Raw genomic sequence first — 23,076 nt, 5'->3', positions numbered from 1 at the left:
ATTAGACTTTTTTGGATAGAAATAGAAAACTTTATATATATATATTTATAGGCAATTCACTGATAACAAAAACAAGTAGCCAGTCTCACTACTAGGCAATGTGGATATGGTCTTTAGGCAAATATTGTTATGACCCTTCTAACCCAACCTCAATATATAGCAACAGAAGTGTTGCTGCACAGGACTTTGGGACAACCCTGGTATGGTCATGCCAAGATGATGGTACCAAAAGGATACAATATTCTATTTGACACAAACTACACTTTTTAAACACTACCTACCATATCTAACATGCATGCATTTTGCTACACTGTGGCTTTAATAAAAAGTATTGAAACTTTTGCACCTTCTATCAGCAAAGTAACATCTATGCTTCTTAAATTATCCCACCACACAGGTATATCTTCTAGCACTGCCTCTATCTATTCATTAACACCTACTAATAGTACTATGTACCTCTTCACCAAACTCAATGTAGGAGCCCGCAAATGTATACCTTTAGTTATAATGTGAGACACAACTGACACAACACAGCATTGCATGCGCACCATTTACCTGTCTTGATATCTGGTTATGTTCACCTTGACTTGCTAATAATGTGTATGTTTACCATACTAGTTTGGATTTCATGACTGCCAAATTTCACACACATCTCATTGCAACATTTATTGCAACTTTTCACTTCCACACTGCACTGCTAATTTAAAAATAATGCACATGAAGTTCAAACTTAAAACCCTGAGACACAACAGTGTACATCATCTGACGAGGTGGGCGACTTTCTCCTTTGGCAACGTTTGCACCTTATAAATCAGCCAAGCCGCCAGGAGAAGGGACCACGTCCGCAGGGGGCATATTAGAAATGACATGGTCCCGTACGCAACCATGACCCAGTAGCTGGCATACAGTTGCCAGATGAGAAAGAAGACCCCAAACCCATGAAGCCGCAGGAGCCCGATGAGCTGTGGATATAGCCTGTGTTTGGGCTTGGCGTGGTTGTTGGTGGCTTGGTCGTTTTTATGGCTGAGCTGCCACAGGTGGTTATCCAGCAACGTGGCAAGGTAGATTGTCAATGGCACATTGAAAAGGGCAATCTGGAAGCAAGAAGCATGAAAAAAAGATATTAGAGATAATGTTCTTGCTCTATCATTAAATCTATAGCATTCTTATGTGTTTTACATTTACTAATTATATATGGTACATATACTAATAGCATCTTTCAAAACTGTGTGTGTGTCGACACACAGAAAGAGCGAGAGAGAGAGAGACTAGAACAAGAACAGATGAAAGAATATTATTATAAAATCATGACATCTTCAACAGTTTCTTACCTGTAGAGAAGCAAAGGCATAGGATTTAAGCCCCGGCAAGTAGCCACCGGCTACGTACGTCCCATGCATGAAGAGCGCACCGTAGTGCCCCCTGATCAGTTCTCCCACATACCAGGGGCCTAAGGCAGCAGAGACACAAACAAAGCATTGACAAACACACCCTTAACAGCACGTCATCAGTACTGCGCCAGCGCAAAACCCATGATGTATTGTGACTAGCACTTTGGCAGAACGTCTTAATTGTTTAAGGTTGTATTTGTGTATTTAAGGATGACATCCTGTCTATAGTTTTGCAATGTTGTATCAGAAAAGATATTGTCTGCAACAGGCAAAATTCTGATGCAACGTTGAACAAACATCCATCAGGAACCGTGGTTTCGCGCCCGCGCAGTATGATCTGGTGACGTGCCACGCTTCACCAATTGCTCCTAACCTGCAGGGTAGCATAGGCATGTGACCAGAGTCCTGGCACGTAGGCTCCGGCTATGTAGGTCCCGTGCATGAAGAGTGCACCGTAGTGCCCCTGGATCAGTTCTCCATAAAACCATGGGCCTGATGGTGTAGCAGAGACATGCAAGAAACATTGAATCACTTAAGGCATACCCCTGGCAACTTCAAAGGTAACATAACCGTGCTGGTGCAACCACTTCTGTACTTTGTGCCACTCTGCAAGCAAAATTCTGCAGGAATCATGGTGGTTTAAATTAACCTTATTAAATGCAGGTACAATTGCAGTGATGCTGGCAAAAAATGCCATCTGAAATTAAATTGTATGGATCCTGATTTTCTACTACATGTATTTTATATTTGTATCATGGGAAAGATGCTGTGCATGTGCAATCAAGGTTTCACCTCAGGTCAAAATTTTAAGACATATTAAGCCAGAGGCAAAAGATCTTTTCCATTGGCCCACAATGTCAACAACAAACAGCTCATACAGACTAGTATAGGGCTGTTAGCCGTTTCCCTTCCATAGCCAAAAGCCCTTTGCCTGTCTGTCAAAATTACCACTAAGGCAGAGTTGAGCCCAAGAGGAGTTCTCTGGCTATTACTAACTCCCCTGTAGAAGTTTAATTTTGACAAGTGAGCGAAGGATTCTTGGCTACTGCAGGGAAAGTCTTGAAGACACATATTTGAGACTCACCAAAAGGAATGTAGACGCCGAAGCAGAAGAGTGGGTAGTAGAGTTGGTCCACCTTAGTCAGCAGGGACAGACGGGACAGCCACTTGTGAACAAACTGTCGCGGGTACGCACCTGCAGGAAGGGAGCTTCCATTACAACTGATAAAGACATTGAGACTCTGACAAATCTTCCTAAAGTTAAGTCAGAGATGTTAGGAGACATAACTTTCTTTTATGACAATAAAACATTTTAACTGATTGATAAATTTAACTCATGTCATAGCTTCCAAAGCCTTCGGGTGACATCAGAAGTAGACGTATAAATTCGTGTATCAAAATTTTGAGAGATTCTAGGTGATTATATGTTACCTTTTCTGATCATCATGTCACACCATGTTGACAATCCCAGTAATTCCAGTAAATGAAAACAGCCTGATGACGGTGTCCATGGTAAAACAAACACACAAAAAAAGAATCCAACAGATGTCACAAAATGATCATAATTATTTCTTAATACATTTGTATGATGAAATCTACATATGATCTAAAAAACATAATGATCTATGAAAATGATTCTAGAGAGAGTGAGTGGGTGAAAGTGAGGTCTTGGAAATTAAGGTTGATTCCAGGGTGATTTGGGAGAGGATTATCAGGGTTCGAAATACTTTTTCTCAGGTTACCCAAAAGCTAAGCTGCACATTTATCTTTTGGGCTGCTGTCAATACCAGCTGTTTATATTTGAAGGTAAGTTGTCAGCCAGGCCATCTGTAAAGGTATGACTTACATAATGGCCAAGGCAATACACTATTTCAGAAGCCGTAACTTCCGCACCAGGCAACCAAGTCTGACACAGAAACCATGATTTCAGAAGCTTTCAAGCTGGGCAACCTGCTGGCATCTACAATAAGTCTCACACAGGAACCATGACCTGCGTGGCATGAGTGGGTATTTCGAACCCTGGTTTGTGAATACTACCATGGGTATCATCCAGATTTTGCTCGACTGTGCCGGTTTTTGCTCTGAATTTTGCAGCGGAGCAAACCTGGATGATACCCAGGCTAGTGAAGACATGAATGAGGGGGAACCCTTACTCCCACAGCCGGCACCACCAACACTGTCCTGGCTGGACCCACCTGGAGGCAGGACTGGGGAGGAGTACCGCAGGACAGGCAGGGTCAGCACTCCGGCTGTGAACACCAGCAGGAACACTATCTTCATCTGCAACAGAACATGGGAATATGACTTTGTAGACAAGTACAATGTACTTGACTTCTTTCATTTACAAACCTGCCTGCAGGCCGCTTTTCATTGAACACTACCTTCATCTGGAGCAAAAACTCAGGGATACTTCTGTACAGGAAACTACGAATACATCTGTAAATAGTTTCAGCAGGCCACACATCGTTGGATCTCAGATATTTTTATGACAAATTTTAGCAAGAGGACATAATGACAATTGAAGGGTGGGAGAAAAACTTGCATGTTGCATTCCTCTCAGACCCTGATTTCAATGTTGATATTCCACTTGAGCATAATGATTATCTTTTTTAGTTTTATATTGAATGACAGCATCCTTGTCTAAAATGTCTGTCTGTTCAGTTTGAGAAGAACCAGTAGCCCACCAGTACGAGCCAGTCTGTCTGCAGGATGACCGTCTGGACGAATGAGATGTGAGAACGGCTGCCGTCCACCGAGAAGGAGTGCTCCTGATGCCGGGTACGACCTTCACTGTCCTGGGGGGAAAAAGTCATCAGGAAAAATGTCTTAACCATTTCATAGTGTAACCATGTCATTGTAATTATAATCATAGTTAGTGTACCTGTAAATCTTACACATCTCCAAAGAGTTTTTGGAACCTTCCACTACACTTGCAGCATTGTAAGCTTTATGGATTGTATATCCATGATAATTCAACTTTATTTATGTACCATCTATGCCTCTGGTACATTGGTGTTTTGTACACTGAGGCCAGATACTAAATAATTGTAATATGCACATATCCTGTTTTGCAGAAGAACTACTCTTGCAGAAGTTTTACTCATGACTAGTCTATGCAAAATCTTGGCATATGTGTAGGCAGATGGCTCACTTGCACAGTAATTTTAACAGCCCAAATATTGTGTTCCATTCTGGTAACATGTCCCTATTCGACACCCAGTACTCACAGTGACGTCCACAGCAATGGTGTGCAGGCCAGTCCCGTAGTCTGCAGGGTTCCAGGGACAGGTGTACAATGGCCCGTCCACATGACTGGCCTCACAGAACCGACCACCATCCAACCACACCATCACTGTCTCTATGGCAGCTGGGGAAAATGCCAGCAACCTACAGGAAGGCAAAACATGTTGAGGTTTAGATTGAATGTACAATGTATAAAAAAGGATTAGCCATTATGCCGTACCACCACAGTCTCTATGGTAGCTGAGGAAAATGCCAGCACCCTACAAAAAGGCAAAATATGTTGAGGTGTAGGTTGAATGTATCTAATATTAACTGTTCTATCAGAAAAAGATATGCCATTCTGTGCAATTGGTTGTACATTTTTCAAAACAGGATCCCTGCTCAAAGACAGTCCGTCACAATGTACAGCCCTATATGTAGTCTATATACATACAGTATCAAACCTACCCAGTCACAGATTTCTTTTTTTCCTAGACACAAGCATTCAGTGTCCTCCCAAGAAGGCTACCTGTCCAAGAGGACCATTTTACCTCTGTCAGTTTCCTGGTTGGTCTTCCTGGGATGGTTTGACATATACCAGGTACACATCTATACCCCACAGACTGCTATCTAAGGAGAGGGTTACACTTTGTACCGACCTGATATGGGTAGAGTGCCGTATCCTGCCCAGAGGCTCATGGGAAGGAGTTGAAAACATGGCATCTTTAGGGTTGGTGACCAGTACGACCGGCCACTCCCCGAGTTTCACATCCACGAACGACAGGATGTCATGGTCAGCAGCAAGCAGCCGATACCTATAGGGGAAGTGCAGAATAATGACACTGGATCTTTGATTCTGCTGATATGATAATTTTGCTACAGTTCACCTCTTTGATTGTAAGGAATCTTTCAAATGGTATTTTGTGCAGATCAAAGTAGGCATCATCTCAGCTGGAGTCTAAAAACAATCAGTTTTCTTCTTATGTATGTCTAAAATTTCTAAGAACTTCTAAGACTATCACTTTCGTCAATTTGGGTCAACAGACAATATTCCACTTATATCACAATTCCATCATACTCAATCCCTCCACTTTCACTAATCTTTTAAGCTCCAAAATTTGAGGACATTGAAGGATTGACACCCCCAAATGTCGAATGCATGTATCTTCTGTGATATAAAAAACTAACATGGACCATCACAGGGAACACCTGTGGTACAATGAAGCACAATGGATGTGTTAGACAGGTTTACAACAGGCCTTTCTCAACAGTATGCAGCATCAAGGATAATGGAGCTCACCTCCTGTTGTTCATCCAATCAGACAGCTCCAGCTCTAGAGTCCCTCCCTCCTGCATGGAGTACATGACAGGGAAAAGTCCGCCCAGGTCGTGTAGATGGCCACACAGGTACGCTATCCCATTCCTGGGAAAAAAACATTAGTAAGTCCTCCATTAAACACAGGTAAGCCATACCATTCCTGGGGAAAACAGCATCATCAGTGAGTCCTCCATTACAACACCATTCAGTGGACAAAGGATGCAAAACAGTGACTGAGAGATATTGTTGCAACTCAACAGAAGAGCTTTTAATACTCATCACAACATGAGCAGAGTCATGATGGAAAAGAGAGAAGTACCATTTGATCCCTAACTTTTATGTCATCATTTTATTAAACTAACTAGTGGTGCACGAATTCCAGTAATAAGATGGGTAAATAAAAAATTATCACTCCAAACTTGTTTGAATTGTTGCCCTGAAACATCAGCAAGATGGCAGTTACAGTAGCAAGACATTATCAAGTTATCAAAATGACTTGTTCAAGCTAAGTTCTCAAGGGAGAGGAATTGGCGAAGCAAACTATTGAATATGGAGAATGTCAATATTCTCTGCTTGGCAGCCAGAGGTTTATAGGTACACATATACATGATTGTTGTTGTCGACAGTACCTGATGACATGTTTGATGCCAGGGTTAGGAGACAGGATGGTAGCAGTAGGGTGATGTCCCATCCAGATAGTCATGTTACTGTGTACTGTCTCATCTGCAAGGCTCTGCAGGGAGGCTAGGGAAGACTGAGGGGGAGAACAGCACAAAATATGAATTTCAGTATGGACAATATCTTGCCAATCTCTGTATCTGTATAGCTGGCAACTAGCAACTAGCAACTTCGCAAATATAGAGTATATATATACGGATTCTGTATTATGAATTGCATATTGCAGAAAACAAGGTTTTGGATCAAGTTTTCTAGCAATGACTGTTTCTGCCATAGGCTCATTAGCCTTTAGAGCAATCTGTAGGATTTCTTCTCAATATCTCATAAAAAAGTAAACTATCAGACCTCGTTGAGATAGCCAAAGAAGTTGAAGGGTCTCCTGGGCCCAGGGTTGAGGCAAGCGTCGAGCGCCACAAAGGAGTAGGTTCCAAACGGAGTCTTGTGGGCGTGGTGGTACGAAATCTTTCCTGTCTGCCCCATGGAGGAGTACTGTCTGCAAGAGAAAAGTTTGACACCCTCAACAGTGTTTTATAGCTGAGAAAAGTAAGCTGACTTATGTGTATCATAGTTGATGACATAGTATGTAGTAGAAGTTCTAATATAGTGAAGCTATAAAGACTTTGAAGTTCCTTTTCAGTTATGATTGCCATCTCATTGCTTTGTTTTGTTTTGTTTTGTTTTGTTTTGTTACCAGTATATTTACTGGAACTGATAATGTGAGACCAGCAGTATAGAGAAAGTTTTGCCATATACATAAGTCTAGATCTGTCAATATGGTCACATACATAAATTTTAATGTTTTTACAACCAATGACATACCTGAAGAAGTTCCTATTGCTGTGCAGTGCGGGGATATCAAAAGCATCTGAAAGGCATGAAAACAGTGGTCAGTATTATGAGCCAATTACTAGTACATGTAGTATAGCAATGTGTTGTTCACTTACTAAACAAAAACTAATCTATACATGATACACATTCCTGGCTGATAGGATCAGTTACAGTTGCTTGTAGTCAAGTGGTTAGTGACTCATGCCTTTGGATCTAAAGTTCCTTGACTGGACTTCAAATCCTGGCTGTTGTTGCTCTCCCAGGGTGCACACACAGAGAAAGGATCACAATCCTTATGGACATCAAGTCGTGTTCCACTTTTCATTGTGCTTGCCAAAAAGAGTCAGTAAGGGCAATTTCTCTGGGCCGTAATGAACCTGTAAATACTGTGCATAGAGTCTGTCTTCCTTGTGATGACCAGAGGAAGCTTAGCTCTTTTGTATCAGCTAAACTGGATTGAGATGACATTGGCTTTCTTTTTTCAGTTCCTCACCATGGTTGCCTCTGATGTCCATCCACAATGTCCTCTCCATAACGTTGGTCTCCTTCAGCACTCCGTAGTACGTCCTCCACTCCACCTCATACTGCATGGACCCGCCACGGTCTATTGTCTTAGCATCTGTCAAATCACCTGCACACAAAAGGAGAGAGATTTGGGATGGTTATCTCTTTTACAGCTAATCTTTACCAATACACTGTAGACTAAATACTCCCTGTGAAAAATATCACAAGCTGACAAGGTGGGAGATAAAGACACCTGTATCATCCTTAATGTCAGCAAAAGCTGTTGCTGAATAATATTGTTTACTCTGAATCTGATCTTCATTTAGCAACTCTGCATATAAAGCCACATACTGTCCATCTCTAAGGTTCTAGAAGATGTGTCCAGTAGAGCTTTAGGAGTTTAAATTTGTACAATAAAGTCATTTGGCCTGATAGCAACAATGAAAAAAGAGCCGTGAATAATTTCATCATGTTAGTGAATGACTGAACAGCAAAGTTTTTTCTTCACAACCACCTGTTTAACATTGGCTCTTGTTAAACAAGTGGATGTGAGTAAAGAGCTTTGCTATTCAACCAAAAAAAAAAATAGGTTAATAAATTTCTACATTCAAGCATTTGACTTACCAGTGACCAGAACCATGGGTGGTTTGAAGACGTCAACATTCTCAGAACAGAACTGTTTAAAGTCTGTGACTCTCTGTGGGTCGTAAAACCTGCTGATGTGGATGTCTGATACCTGCAGGGGGCAAGAAAAAAACACAAATGTAATATGTATGACTCACTTTTTTATTAGCCTACATATATGCTAGAATAACATGTGGAGTGCTTTTTGATTGTATGTGAAAATGCTGGCAGTCTAGGGAGTGACAGCTGGCACAGTGGATCATCCAATAAGGTAGATGTAAATTGTACCATTTGCAGATATTACTCACAATTACCATACTTATTGACTGTAGGGTACATTAAGGTACAATCACCAACACCATGAAAGGACATTAAGCTATTTTTTTCTCTTAGCTATGTGTCTGTGGGTGTATCAAATTCACATTTGGACAATATGTTAAGAAATGTAAGTTCCGTTTTTACAGGGAATGATATTTTGAGGAGGTAGCAGAATGAAAAACTGAAACTGTGCAGTGTCAAGAAAAAACTAATTTGCAATGAGTCATGTTTTCTACCAAAGGTCCTGACATACTGAGGTTTTGGGACAAACCTTGAGACGTTAAGCCTACCTGAAGGAACCATAACAGGTTGTCGTGCGTGCCCCCAGGGTAAGGAGGCTGGTGTGACCGTGGGTGCTGTGGCAGGCTCCTCAGGTCGACTGTGTACCTCCCCTTCATGTACACACACAGCCAGGACAACACTGACACCAGCAACAACACAGCTCCCTTCAGCAGGCTGCTGGCCATCTTATCTTCTTCTTCCTGAGTCGTAACACAATCTGGGATCAAGACAACAGTTTTGTTTTGCTTGGTGGAAAACGACTGATTTAGCATTACAGCTAAAATATACAAGTTAGCTCAAAGCACAGTGTGTGGAAAAAACATGACCTTTGATCAGGGACAAGGGGTATTATTATTTGCCCTTAACTACTGTTATTTGTTCAAAATCTTTGTCATAGTTCTTAGTAAACATGGTATTCTGGTTTCTAGAGGGTCTTTTGTTACGCCCTTGCTTCATAACATATTCTGCCCTTGCCCTTGACAAATATCATAACATCGTGTTTGTGTTATTTATAACTATTGCTCTGAACAAAAATTAGGTCAACGGGTTATCGCTTAAATCAACAGATTTCTGAGATACGATCAGATCATTATGAGATTCTACCATCAGCAAAAATATGGCGATCAACAAAGAGCATGAATATATTTTTAAGGGCAATTACAGAGATCGTAAAAATTTATTTGAGGACAAACATAATCACAAACAGAACATGTCCCTTACCGGTCCAACGGTCGACGTTTCTGTCCCTAAGGTCACATTGCCGGTTTTCTCGTCTTAACAACAGCTAACATCACATCTGAACGTACGTTTGGACGTATTTTGTTACCCTATTTACCGCTCAACTGGCTGGATTCCTCTCAACACCTGCTGTGCCTGGCACAATGACTCACAGATTATCAAATCTTTGTCCTGATGTGATGATGATTTTTTTCATGCCGGCATTGCGTCATTCTTTACGGTTCAAAGGTCAATATACATTTTCATCAACAAGATAGCCAGGTTATCTAAAAAAAACATCATAAGTCAAGACGACAGTACAACTTTGAATTTTATTGTTGATAAGAAGTTAGACATTTTGCTTTAATCCTCTCCGTTTTTACGAAAACATGAGCCAGGTTCCCGTGAGAATGACGTCACCACCAGAAATAACCAAGATGGCGTCGTCAGGTGTTTCAGTTGTGGCTACCGACGATGTTTTACTTCAGGACAAACGAATGGTGAGGTACCATTACCTAATATTCATGTCATTTATACCGGAAATATGAGGTTATTTTGTGATATAATTAAAATGTTCTCGTCATTGACATGAAAGGATTTATGGGTGTCACAATCGTAGGTTGTGGGGAGGGGGAGCTTATCTTGTTGCAGGTTGTTGTTTTTCTTGGAACAGGTGACACAGGTGGTTTGTGGCTGACTGGTAGCTTAGGCTTTAGCTTTGGTTCTTCAGTGGGAACTCCACTTCCTGACTTCAAACCTGCTGGGCTTAAATGTATCATGACAAAGTGTAAATTAAACTGAATTGACAGTATTAGAAATATTAGAAATAGGCATGCATTCAATTACCAGAGTTATCAAACAAGGATTGAGGTGTTCAAAAATTCATTCATTCCTAGAACTACCGCAGAGTGGAACTCGCTGTCACCAAGTACAGTAGGGCATTATCATTGGATAGCTTTAAACAATGTATGTCCAAGGGTTAGGTGTAACGAATTGTTCCGTATGTAGCCAGCTGCCACCGCGCCGCATGCCTGCGAAGCTGGTGTGTTATGCTGAAGGGCAGTCATACCGGCTATACTAATACAGATACAGATACAGTATTCACATATGGATATTTTTCAGGACGACGCCCAGGGGTTCCACACGGTGAGTCTGGACGAGCACCTGCCTGACTGCCCCGCCCATAAGAAGAAGCAGCCACGTCGTGTTCTGCACTGCAGCGACGGGATCTACGAGGAGTACAGCACAGACGAGGAGGACGAGACAGACACACAACAGCCGGAAGTCGACCCTGTAAGTTATGTAACCTTCGTACGATAGCGCTTTGAAGAGAGAGCAAGGAGCTAGTGATATGTTGAAACAAATAGGAACGTCTGTAGCAACAGGAAAACCCCTGACTCCCAGGATGCCAGGAATGGAACCTGCGCCAAACCTGGGCAGCAAACTTAAACACCAGCACGCTAATGTCTACTCCAAAAGGTCCAGACCCATTGAAATGGATCAGTTAGTGGCACTTGAACCCCACCGTTACAATGTGACAACAAGTACTACCCACAACAAAAAATGTCAAGTTTCTATTAAAATCAGCACTTTACAGTCCATACTGATATAGCTATAGACTCAATGTACTTAATACAACTGTTGCTTCTTCCTCTTCTATGCAATCACTGGTATTTAACTCAAAGGACCTGGTAAGTCTATAGCATATTCTTCTTTTAGTTGGTACAAAAGTTTTTGCCACTTATGAAGTTCTTTTAACCTTTTTTGTACACTACACCAACATTGGTTAGTTGCAGTCTTTATTACTCTCATCTGCCGAATAAACATACCCCCCGGAATAAACGTACCCCCCCGGACAAATCTTCAAAATCAAATAAACATACCCCCGGAATAAACGTACCCCCCGGAAAATTACCAAAATTGATGGGTAACCTGTGTCTCTTGTACTAAAATGCACCCTTACTGATATATGCACAAATCTTTAACTGTTATTTGCAATTAGGAATTTAAATAGACAAAAAAAAGAGCATTTAATATTTTGTATTTTGATAAGCACCACCCATGACAATAGAACATTCAGACGAATTTATGCACGCGGTGATTGCAAAAACCGGCCCGAAAATGACAAGTTTCTCGCTACAATATGCGTTTATAAACGTCTTCACGTCGATGATTTGTCAATTTTTTTCACACGAAGTTGAAAAAAATTACTGGTTTTCAAAAAATTAATAAACGTACTGTGCAAAATAAGAACGTACTGGGTGGATGTTTGGGCCCAAAAAAATAAACGTACCCGTATGTTTATTTGGCAGATGAGAGTAGAAGAAAGGTATTTTTTGTCAAGTTGTTGTGTTAAGTAGCACTGGAAAGTGTGAACTCTATAATAACATTAACATTCATCTTTTTTCATCCCCTTCAGAAAACTCTAACCTGGGGCCCATACCTGTGGTTTTACACCACCTTCGTTGCCAGCAGAGGACTTGCAGGTAAGTCCCTTGAAGGGAAGTCAAAAGTTTATGACAAAAGTGTTATATTTTCAATGATGTTGCTTGCTACATGGTAAATAGATGTTTGGACTTCATATCTTGGTTATACCTGGGTTCAAAGGCCACACAAATATGATGACTGACAATGTTGACCACCAAAAAATATGTCTTGATTCTCTATCCCCTCTCCAGAATACTAAAGTAGATCCCTACCAGCTAGTGTAGGAAGAGCCAGGTAGTGGTACTGAAGAATCTGACACTGTGCCTTCTTGTATTTCCTGTAGCTTGTGACTTCCTAGGTGAGAAGCTGGCCTGGTTTTTTGGCATCACCAGTCCCAAGTACCAGTACGCTATAGATGAGTATGAAAGGATGCAGAGACAGGTCAGTCTTCATATCTAACACATTAAAGTGGATATTTTCCTTCAAATACTTCATTTAGTATTGAAAGATAGATAGAAATGTTTATACATGTTGTCATTCACGTCTAAAAGCCATGAAGGCACCTGTCTTCAGAGTGTTCCTACATTTTCCTTTATTATCCAGACTGTAGCGCTCCTTACTAGTACTTACTTGTATAGCATTTCTGGAAGTATGGGTAGTTAACATTGTTGGATATTGGGATTTTCTTTCGCACAACTTGTCTTACCTTGCTTACATTTCAATGCATATTAAACACCTTCCTCAGAGCCTCTGATGGTAGTGCTACCTCTCGCCACTATATGCAACCAATGTAGGTGACACTCTTGCAGCTAGAGGTTGTGCACAAGAAATCCCAACAGATTTCCTACGTTCTACTGACCTGATGGAATTATTTTCGGAGCTAACAGCATTCCTTTAACAATCTGTTAGGACAAAGAGGAGCAGGAGGAAGCAGAAAGGGAGGCGGAGGCTGAGAGGCAGAGAGCCAATCAGCAGGCAGCTGAGCAGGTGAATGACATGGAGGGCGGAGCTACAGCTACTAAAGCTGAGCAAGTGGAGTGTTAGTCAAACTGAAGGCTTAAAAACCGAATTCGCCACGAAAGTATGAAATATTTCAGATTACACATTATAATGGCAAATATACAAAAGTGATGCCTTCTGCACTAGTACTCCAGTGCTGATTCAGTGGTTAAAACTGTCATGACCTCTTCCCAGTTCATGCTGCATGACCACTTCCCCGTTTGGTGTTCCAGTGCTAAAAAAGGAGGGTGTTACTATATTTGCCACATTATATTACCTAATGGTTCCACTCGATTTTTATGCTTTTGATATAAGCATACCGGTATCTAACTTTATCCGATCTAATCTTGTCAGATGTACAATACAGTAACTGTAACATGTATCTCCCACACAGTTAAATGTAAATCATGAAATGGTTTATTTATGTTCATGGTTTTTGAGGTGACCTCTCACCAAACTCATCACACCAATAAATTGTGATCTGTCTTGCCTTACATTACTCTGGTAGTGTAAACCGCAAACCTGAAGATACAGCAAAATCTTCATATTAACCATGCCGCAAATTTTAAGAGCTGCAAACTTAGAAATGAATTTACAGTATAAAGAAGCATAAGGAGCTGTAAAAGTGAACATGTCTTTTGATAAGAATTAAGATTGTAAATATGAGAGTTAAGGTTATATTATACATGTACTCTCTTTGAATATTAATTTTGATATGTTTAACTTTCTCTCTTGAGGTAAATATTTTAACTGTAGGAATACGAATACAAGTGATACATAAGGCTGTGTGAATGAAATCATGTCTGTACATCTTTGTTGTGCTATAGTCTTTTAAAATCTATATGTCACAAATTCATAAAAGAAAGAAAAGTTCTATGTTAGGATGTCTTCTGTTACTTTGTACATTCATTGTCATTTATCATTCACACAATCATATAAGATTGTTATCACGAATAACTTTCTCCACCTAGAACAATCTGAGTGCAAAATACATTTCTTTGATTACTACTGATACATGTAGGTATGGCATAGAAATATTGGGTGCCTTGTGTGCAGAAAGAAAACACCTTTATGGCATGAGTAGCACACCAGACAGTGTACCACAGAGTGACAATGTTTAGTTTATCCAGAGTTTGACTTAGAGCTGATATGTACATGTATACAGCATCTGCCTATAAATATATTTGAAACTGTATAATTTTGCTACAAAGATGACAATTTGTTTCAAAATATGTAAAATAGAAGCTTTAGTAGGACAGAAGTATAGTAAATGTTTTTGTGATTTAACTAAGAATAGTTTGTGTTTAGTAGATGTCTTTGGTTAGTAGACATTGTTTTGTGAACAGTGTATACATTTCCTTGTAGTGTGATCCTCAGATTTTGATTTCTCATGAAGACAAAGATTCTTTTGTACATGAATGTGTTTATCCAAAGGTGTGTACAATAAAATGAGCAAACAAAATTGTTATGTTCTAGTTCCAATTCTGAAGTACTTTTGGTGCTCTTTTTTCCGGTTATAACCAACCTCCTAGTTATATAATAACGTAGCAGCTCATTTGAACAATTTTAGCCATCCCAGCCTTCAATCGTTGAAGGCTGAAATAATACCTACTGTAAAGCACATGATATCAATACTTCTTACATGATACATGTACCATAATGTCTAGGCAAAAAGCTCCCCTGACGTCTTATGATTGGTAAAATAGCGCCACCTGGTGCCAGTACTAAGAAGTGCATATTTGTGTGCGCAGATTTGTGTGCTTGCCAGAAATGCCAACTTGGCAAATATCACACACAGCAGGTGCATGCCTTCGAATTGTTGTTCTATTGCAGAATTTGTTTATGTCATTTAATTGCCTAGGCTTGGGACTACGAGTTCAATGTAAGTGTCCTATAAGCAACGGTTACGCCATTAAGTTCAGGGTGATACATGTACATGTATCTGATAGTGAGGAAGCTCCAAAAATGTAATGTATCTCCCCAGGCAATGACACAGAGCACCCGGTTTGTTGAATTTCGTTGCCAACGCTGACACAGGGAGACTGGAATTTAGCACAACCACCGAACCTCACGCGATGTTTCTACATGCTCTGGCGCAAGAATACAAGACGAAGACTCGGTGTGACTGCCTGGAGCTCTTTAACTCAGTAAGAGGAGAGCTCGATCTTTTCTTGGTAAAATGTAAATAAACCAAACTATTTGTTGTGTCCATTTCACCATAGAAGTAGAGCCTAGCCAGGTAAGGTGAGCGGTAGTGTTGAAAAAAAACTCAGTTTGCAGTGCGGTCTGACTGGACCATCGACGCAGTTGTTACTGCCCGTAGCAACGGATATACAACATGACCCAGTAACACATGTCCCAGTGTTCACTTGGAGGAAATTCTGCCGGCACAGGAAGGAGCAACAACAAGAACCGAACCGGCAAACAGTGGTCACTTCCCAGAGCAGAACTAACTTCTACGTGAAACTTACTTCCAGAATTTCGACGAGGTATCCCTCGCAGGTATACGTACAGTTTTATTCTTCATCTTTTATTGTAAAGCACAAAAGACAGTTCATCATAGGCACTCTAGTTGTGTAAACTAGTATAGGAAAACAGTGTCTAACACCATGACCAAATGGTTACCTGTACCACCCCTGGCATTGAGAATATCGGATGGACTTGGCTATCAGGTGTACCGACAGCTATTTTTACTTTACTTTTACGGGAGCCTCCCCGTTTCCAAGCACTGACGTTTTTAATTGCTGTGTCCCAGTTTACGGATGATGTAACCACTCATGTAAAATAACTACCTAGAGATGAGGCATGTGCACAACAATGTCGTCTGTCAGATGTCTCAAATCGACCAGAAAGGTGAGTATATTGGCGTGCCACCTGCGAACCCCCGTCGTCATAGAAAGGGCGGACCTGTGCAGTGCGCCGTACCTACTCACCAAGAAGATGTTGGTGGAGACGATTGTGACTTTTCTATATGCCCCGTCTTCTGTCGCCACTCTCCGAGAGTACGCCGTACCAGCTAGTCTCTACCAGATCCCTTATTAGACCATTTATTTAGCCTGCAAAGGACTCTGTTGGAGACTACGTACCAGCTGTCAGTAGAGTTGAGTTGAGTCTCAATCTACAAGCAGACGTTGGAAGGCAAAATCGTGGTATTTTTTGTTAGAAATGCCCTTCCTGGGAACCAGAGAACTAGAAAACGTGACGATTATACTTTCCAACGTCTGCTTGGAGATTTTCCCGACCCTGCCACCTGCGACAAGTGGTGACAAACCATGCGGAGCACTTAGCCAAACTTTCCGGAGGATAACAACACACAGAGCTGTTTACTGTGACACCCAAACTGACACGTTCCACTGACTCGCTAGTCTGACGCTCGTACAATATTTAGTACAATTTCGTCCAGTCTTTTGAAACACATTCAGCTGTTAATCTGTTACGAGTACGTACAGTCAAAAAGTAAGACTTCATGTAGGCGTGGTTTAACCAGAAACTCAGTCTTATGGATACAGCACTTTCAGGATGAATATGTGCTTTAACGTGACAAGAGCCACATTGTGTCTGCATAAACTACAGGAAACCCACACGGTAAGCTCTGTCACCGAGTGATCACACAAATATGCAGTCGGGTTTCCTCAGACATAGCGTTGACCGCTTACACACAAAGACTGTCATCGGGGAAAAGATAATGACGCAGCAAATCGGGCTCATGGTCTTATTACAGTCGACAGGGTCCTTTCTTTAACACACAGAGGTCCCAACGAACTACCAAACACACATACCTGTCCACACCTGTGCGCCAGGTAACTCTACCTGCACGCGTACGTCATACAGCAGATATCCCCGCCCACCTCGTGACCTTAACGTCCATCAGCCGTTGTCCATTAAGAGTTGGTTACCTAGGAGATGAGGAAAATCACTGTTTGTAATCACAGGTGATCGGAGGTGGGTGGACGTTACTCTCCAAGCAGAGGTTTAGGCTTCGGCTTCTTTTTGACGTATTTTATCGGGCTTCTTCTCTAACTGGTTTCTTTTTTTTACGCCAGCCAAACCTCTACCGGCACCCACCCCGGGGCGGGGCAAATGGATACTGCCTGGCCAGTTTTATACTTGCAGCCAAAACATCTGCTTGGAGATTAGGTGAACGTGCTTTCGGACGCAACGAGAGCTGACATCAGGCGTTTCTAATCTTTTTACAACTGTAAATTACGTTCCAGAGACGACGAAGTGCAGAGTGAAGAACTCCCTCCCAGCATCCGGAATGTTAAACTTGACAAACGTTCTTTTCAGCGCTGTAAATAACCCATGTCCTTCCCAAAAGGGCGGTATATGTTGTACATGTACGTGTATTTGGAAAGAATGCTAATTGTCGATGTACCTCATCTGTTGTGAATGTACCTATACATAGGTCACCTAGCAACATCGTACGTTAACGGTCCGATGATGTACTAGTAGGTGTACAGGCTATAAATAAGGCAAGGGAGGCAACTTTTAAAACTAGTAACGATAGTGATTTAATGGGTGTTTTATGTCTTGAACTCTCCAGGGATCCTTTCCATTTTGCATAATGATAATTGTGTCAGAAATGTCCTGAGAATCAGCTAGAGGGCTGGGGAGAAAGTAAAGATTTCGTGTTTGCAGTGAGCTTATTCTCCTAATTCCTACCGACCTTACGCACGGTAGTTAGCCACTGTTTGGTCATGTGATTACTGCCTTGGCAAGCTTTAAGAGAGGGTACCCTTAAGACACTTTGTTTTGGTAACCGATTACATCGCCAAAAAACAACCTGGGGGAACCACGAACGATTGTCAAGGAGAAGTCAGCCAGAAAGCGCTCCGGCACGGCTTGATTGAAGTGCCAAGAAAAGAACTAGAGCTTACTGAGCCTACTAGTATTTGGTTAACAACTCCTGGTGTCTTTCCCGTCACTTCAGGCGATTCCAATCGCGGACTCACTGGACCGGCCTGTTTTGTTCCGGAGATTACTAGTATGACGAGTTGCGCGGGCAGTGCCTGACAAAGTTTGCGCACACCTGAGTTATACAACAGGACCAGACTTTACATTGGGTGGGAACAGTTAGTCTTCGCAGTCCTGGTAGGCTGTTGTTGGTAGTAAAAAGACATGGGGAACTGCTGTTCCAACTATGCCGGCATGTGGCGGGCCCTCCGAGAGGGGAACTACTCCGTGAAGGAGATCAACTACGGCGGGGCGGACGCCACGGTGCTCCGGAGAAACATCGGGGTTCCCGTCGTCAGTCTGTTGGACCAGAACAACATTCGGTACGTGTTCGACGTAGACCTGGTGGAGAAGGTACCGTTCACGCTCGGCAACACCGTGTTGCGCCCGGCGGTGCTCGGCGGACACTGCCCGGGGATGTTGTCGAACGGGGACGAGCACGCGAGGCGGAAGAAGTTCTCGATGGCGGTGATCCAGAGGAGCCTGACCGGCGGACGCCTGTTCTCCGCGCTGGTGGAACAGCTTCACAAACACACGTCCGCCTGGGCCGACGTCGGGCACAACATCTACGACTTCGAGGACCGCGCCAACCGGTTCTGCGCGGACGCCGTGTCGGAGATCATCCTGGGCGGCGGCGCCGCGCTCCCGTACGAGTCCGTTCGAGCCTGGCAGAACGGACTCCACTCCCACAGACCTCGGGTGCCGACCCTCACCCGGTACTGGGCCAAGTCCCAGGCACGCCAGGCCCTGCCTGTACTCCTCGCGAACATCAGGAGCGCGCCTGCCTACGAGGAGATCATGCAGCTGGGAAAGACGTGCGGACTGACGGAGGAGGAGGCTACCCATGAACTCCTGTACGTGATCGTCGGCCATGCCCTGCCGCAGATACAGAACCCGCTGCTGGCCTGCCTGGCTGCATACGCCGCCATGCCGGATCTGGACAGGCGGCAGATGTGGGAGGAGATGAGCAAGGTAATTATCAATCAATAATATAAATCACACCTTGTTTCTCACGCCTGTGCCTAGCACTTGTACTGGTACTGGTAACCTAGCAACAACAGCCTCTATATGCACTTTCCTGTTCCTTCTCTAACACAATTCAAACCTTCCCTTGGGCTAGTGGAAGTGTAGTGGACATTGCTGCCGCAGGTCAGTTCCCATTTTAGTCTTTAATTGGGTCAGATTATAGCTAATTTCCTTTGACAGACCCCTTTTTGTACGCTCGCTGAACAGGCCCGAGGGCGAAGGGTGGTGACAAAAGAACCAAAAGGTCACCGTTCGACGGAGGATAAGTACTGAGTTCTTCTTGATTCTTGTGCCAAGCAGTGAGTGCAAGAATCAAGAAATATTCTTATTGGTCTGCTGTCGGAGATGCCGATGGATAAGATGATAATACTGTACTTCTTTCCTCAAAGTGTAGAGAACACATCCCATTGCAGGCTAGTTTGACGTTGTCTGAGACGAGGCATGTATAAGAAACGATTTAGGCCAATGGGCATTCAACGAAAGCTATCTATCTGTGAAAACGTTCATAAAACCTTACTACGTTGGCACAATGACACGTGTTTGATTGATTGGTTGGTTGGTTGGTTGGTTGGTTGGTTGGTTGGTTGGTTGGTTGGTTGATCATTTAACCCCAGGTACGTCAATGGAGACAATTACTTGGGTCTTTCGTGCAATTTTCCGAAGTAATTATATGAGTAATCATCTACACTGAAAAACAACAACAGGAAGGTGTGGTATACAGAGTTGATCCAATCTCGGTATACAATACACTGATCCAATCTCGGTATTTTGTGGTCTAAATGGTCTCCGCCCAAGTCTGTTCATACAATTATAACGACAGCTGCGATGTAAAGATCTCTATCATTTTCCTTTGGTCGGACAGGTTGCATGGTGAGCTCCAGCTCTAGCCAACCGTATTCCAAAAACCCTCTAGCGTACTCTAGGCCCTCGGTGACCATTATTGCAGTACAGTAGCCAAGAATAGCACGGAAGGACTATAAACAGTCCTTATCGGATAGCGGAATTTCGAGTCGCTCCGGTTACCTGTTCACTTAAGTCAATGTCGTACTGTTCAGTATTGTAGAATTTTCACGCAGGCTGTGACAGAACCAACCACCGACGATCTAAGACAGGCTTTTTGGTAACGAGACAGTTGAATTTCGTTAGACATATGCACGACTATGACCCAAAAATTTCCTGTATTTACTGTTTTGCCTGTCTTAAAGTTGCGTTTGTTTTTTCTTTATTATATGTATTTATTTAGTGGTGCCGTGAACATAAGTTTGAGTGCGGTACCACCATGTCTTGTACTTTTTTCTATGTGAATGAATAATTTTAAAAAAATGTCCTCAGTTTGCGATCGTCAGACGATCACGGTACAAGGTACTACGACCAGCCCCTTACAAACGAAGGAGGCTTAAGTTGAAATGGTCATTGCTAGACTACAGTACGGTAAAACGGTAAGGCAGTCGTGATATACGAGTATCACTCTGAGGAAAATTCATCTTAACTGAACAGACTACGGTACACAACAAGACCTGTGGTAGAAAGTCTTCCAACCTGCTGCGGCGGCATTCAGAGTCAGCCAGCGTGGCGCGTGCCACCGGTCACTACCTCCCCGGCATGCGGCCCGACCCACCTGTCAGACAGGTCGGCGTCCAACTCAACCACGACGGAGACACACATAACTTGTATGTCAGACCCACAGCATGCTAGGTCCAGAGTTAGCCTGGTGTTTCAAGAAGTCGTTCGGCGATACACTACAGATCACTAGACTAGAGACGGTTAAGCAGACTTTATACATTGTGATGGTGTAATGGGGGCAAAAACGCCCAATATTTTGTAGATTGCATATTAAAAGAGAAAAATGGGTCAATGCAATGCAAGTGACCGTAAGAATCATAATGATGATACGGTTATTTCTCACCTTTTCATCCTAATAACATCGTCCGGATCCATTCTATGATGTTTAGTATCTATTCATTGTGTGTGTATGTGTACCTTAAGGCTATGACATGTTGCACGGGTTCTACATAGTGTCGGAATGTTGATATGTATCTATTTCAAGATGAGTGTCTAATATGTACTTGCCTGACGGCTGTACGTGTTTGACACGTTCTACATAATGTCAGCATGTTAACAAGTATATCAAAGTGAGTGTCCGTGTACCTATATTTGATGTCTGTAACGTGTTTGACAGGTTCTCCATCACGTCGGCACGTTCACCGAGGCCATGCTGGGCTCCATGCGGTGCGTGGAGAGTTTCATCCTGGAGGTCCTCAGGCTCCGGCCGCCGACCGAACTCTTCTTCGGCCGGGCTCGCAAGGACTTCGTCGTCAAGACACGAGACAGGGAGACCTTCCAGGTACAGCTTGTTATGTTTACCTTCGCAGGAGGAAAACGTATTGTTTCGCTCTGTTTCTTCTTCTTCTCCAAAAAAATAAGGCCAATGACCTGGACCAGACGGCTGTCACTATGGAAACTGGTGCTGTAGCAGACACCTCGTACTGTACATTATGTAACAAGTTGCAGAGAAGTAAGAATAAACAGGGCAGTAGTTTGTTAGGCTAAGACCATGTGAAGGTAAACATTATGCATTGGAGTTGCGATTGCTGAAAATTTTACTAGGACTTCAGGTTTCACATCAAGCTCGAAGTCAAGGACTACAGGTTTCTAGTAGAAACAGGGAGTCCTGGATTAATAGTACTTTACACATTTCCCGTATTTGTCCCCAGGTGCATGAGGGAGAGGTGGTGTGCGGCAGCGCCTTCTGGGCCGGGCGGGACCCCACGTCCTTCCGCGTGCCCATCATGTTCCGGCGGAACCGCTTCGCGTGTCCCGGCAGCGAGGCGACGCGGTCGTCCCTCATCTTCGGGCGGGGCCCGCTCACCTTCCTTCCCAACGCCGAGAACCACCAGTGCCCCGGGCTGGAGCTCGCCATGTCCGTGCTGAAGCCCGCCATGGCCTGGCTGCTCATGTTCTGTAAGTGGAAGCTGACCGAGGAGCCGAAGTGGAGCGGGAAGAGGCGGTCGCGCTGCGGCAAACCGGACAACCCCATGGGCATGGTCACCTTCAAGTACTACCCCACGGACGTCGCCAACTACTACCCGCTACCGGGGGTCGTTCCGTCCAACAAGAAGGGCAAAGACAGTTCTCCTAATGTATCATCTTATGTGTCATCAATACTCTGAAAAAACGCTGACCTCGTCACTATATATATAGATATAGACATCCACAAAGTTTATGAAATGTGGGCATGTTTATGTATATATATATATATATGTATATATCTTTGTTAACTCGTAGCGTTTTGTTGATCGCCGTTGAGGCAAACATTAATAAATAACTACAAAATGTACTAGTAATTGGTATATGACACAAGACAATAAGAACAATAAGGCTGAATGCTACAATTATAATATTGTCGCCTTTTCTGATTGATGGCTTCTTATTTAAATATCTCTGTACATATTCTTAGTTAACATTGAGATTGATATTATCATGCTTGTTCGACCCCTTTAACAAAGGTATTGTACAGTAATGTTAGTTTATTTGTTATCAGGATTCGTACAATTATATGTGGTGTTTGTATATGAACTGATATGCAATGTACAAGATCGGGCTTGAAGAAACGCTGCTCTTAGCTGAAAACTCTATGAATTAGATCACAGTTGTGCGAGTCATATCGTTTGTGCCTGAACGCTTTGTTTCTCCCTAATAGTACACTTAACTACAATAGTTATATTGTACCCTCCTTAATAAAAGTTTAGATATAGATAAATGACTGTTAAATCATTCTTTTTGTATATA

The 23,076-nt window shown here is 42.7% G+C and overlaps 3 protein-coding genes across 3 annotated transcripts; 2 read left to right on the top strand and 1 right to left on the bottom strand.

The window, feature by feature from the left end:
- Positions 1-21: 21 nt before the first annotated feature.
- Positions 22-10,193, bottom strand: LOC109472294 (transmembrane protein 62-like). The gene is made up of 16 exons (XM_019771972.1): positions 9,886-10,193; positions 9,174-9,382; positions 8,566-8,677; positions 7,931-8,068; positions 7,429-7,474; positions 6,955-7,102; positions 6,561-6,685; positions 5,914-6,036; positions 5,273-5,428; positions 4,619-4,778; positions 4,076-4,186; positions 3,545-3,671; positions 2,823-2,885; positions 2,476-2,586; positions 1,332-1,450; positions 22-1,094 (listed from the first exon to the last, which is right to left on the bottom strand). Exons 2-16 carry the CDS (start codon positions 9,348-9,350, stop codon positions 759-761), a joined length of 2,052 nt encoding a protein of 683 aa, XP_019627531.1. The 5' UTR covers positions 9,351-9,382; positions 9,886-10,193; the 3' UTR covers positions 22-758.
- An 84-nt stretch (positions 10,194-10,277) lies between these two features.
- On the top strand, positions 10,278-13,377 carry LOC109472295 (protein FAM177A1-like). Its single transcript, XM_019771973.1, has 5 exons — positions 10,278-10,382; positions 11,005-11,175; positions 12,302-12,368; positions 12,653-12,750; positions 13,219-13,377. Exons 1-5 carry the CDS (start codon positions 10,293-10,295, stop codon positions 13,351-13,353), a joined length of 561 nt encoding a protein of 186 aa, XP_019627532.1. The 5' UTR covers positions 10,278-10,292; the 3' UTR covers positions 13,354-13,377.
- Positions 13,378-15,205: 1,828 nt separating this feature from the next.
- LOC109472342 (fatty acid hydroperoxide lyase, chloroplastic-like) lies at positions 15,206-22,609 on the top strand. The gene is made up of 4 exons (XM_019772056.1): positions 15,206-15,810; positions 18,239-19,233; positions 21,467-21,631; positions 22,002-22,609. Exons 2-4 carry the CDS (start codon positions 18,427-18,429, stop codon positions 22,455-22,457), a joined length of 1,428 nt encoding a protein of 475 aa, XP_019627615.1. The 5' UTR covers positions 15,206-15,810; positions 18,239-18,426; the 3' UTR covers positions 22,458-22,609.
- Positions 22,610-23,076: the final 467 nt, after the last annotated feature.

Source organism: Branchiostoma belcheri, unplaced genomic scaffold (genome assembly GCF_001625305.1).
Source record: "Branchiostoma belcheri isolate BF01 breed outbred unplaced genomic scaffold, Haploidv18h27 scaffold27, whole genome shotgun sequence".
Lineage (NCBI taxonomy): Eukaryota > Metazoa > Chordata > Leptocardii > Amphioxiformes > Branchiostomatidae > Branchiostoma > Branchiostoma belcheri.
Note: the sequence above shows the minus strand (reverse complement) of the source record. Positions and strands in the feature narration are given on the sequence as shown.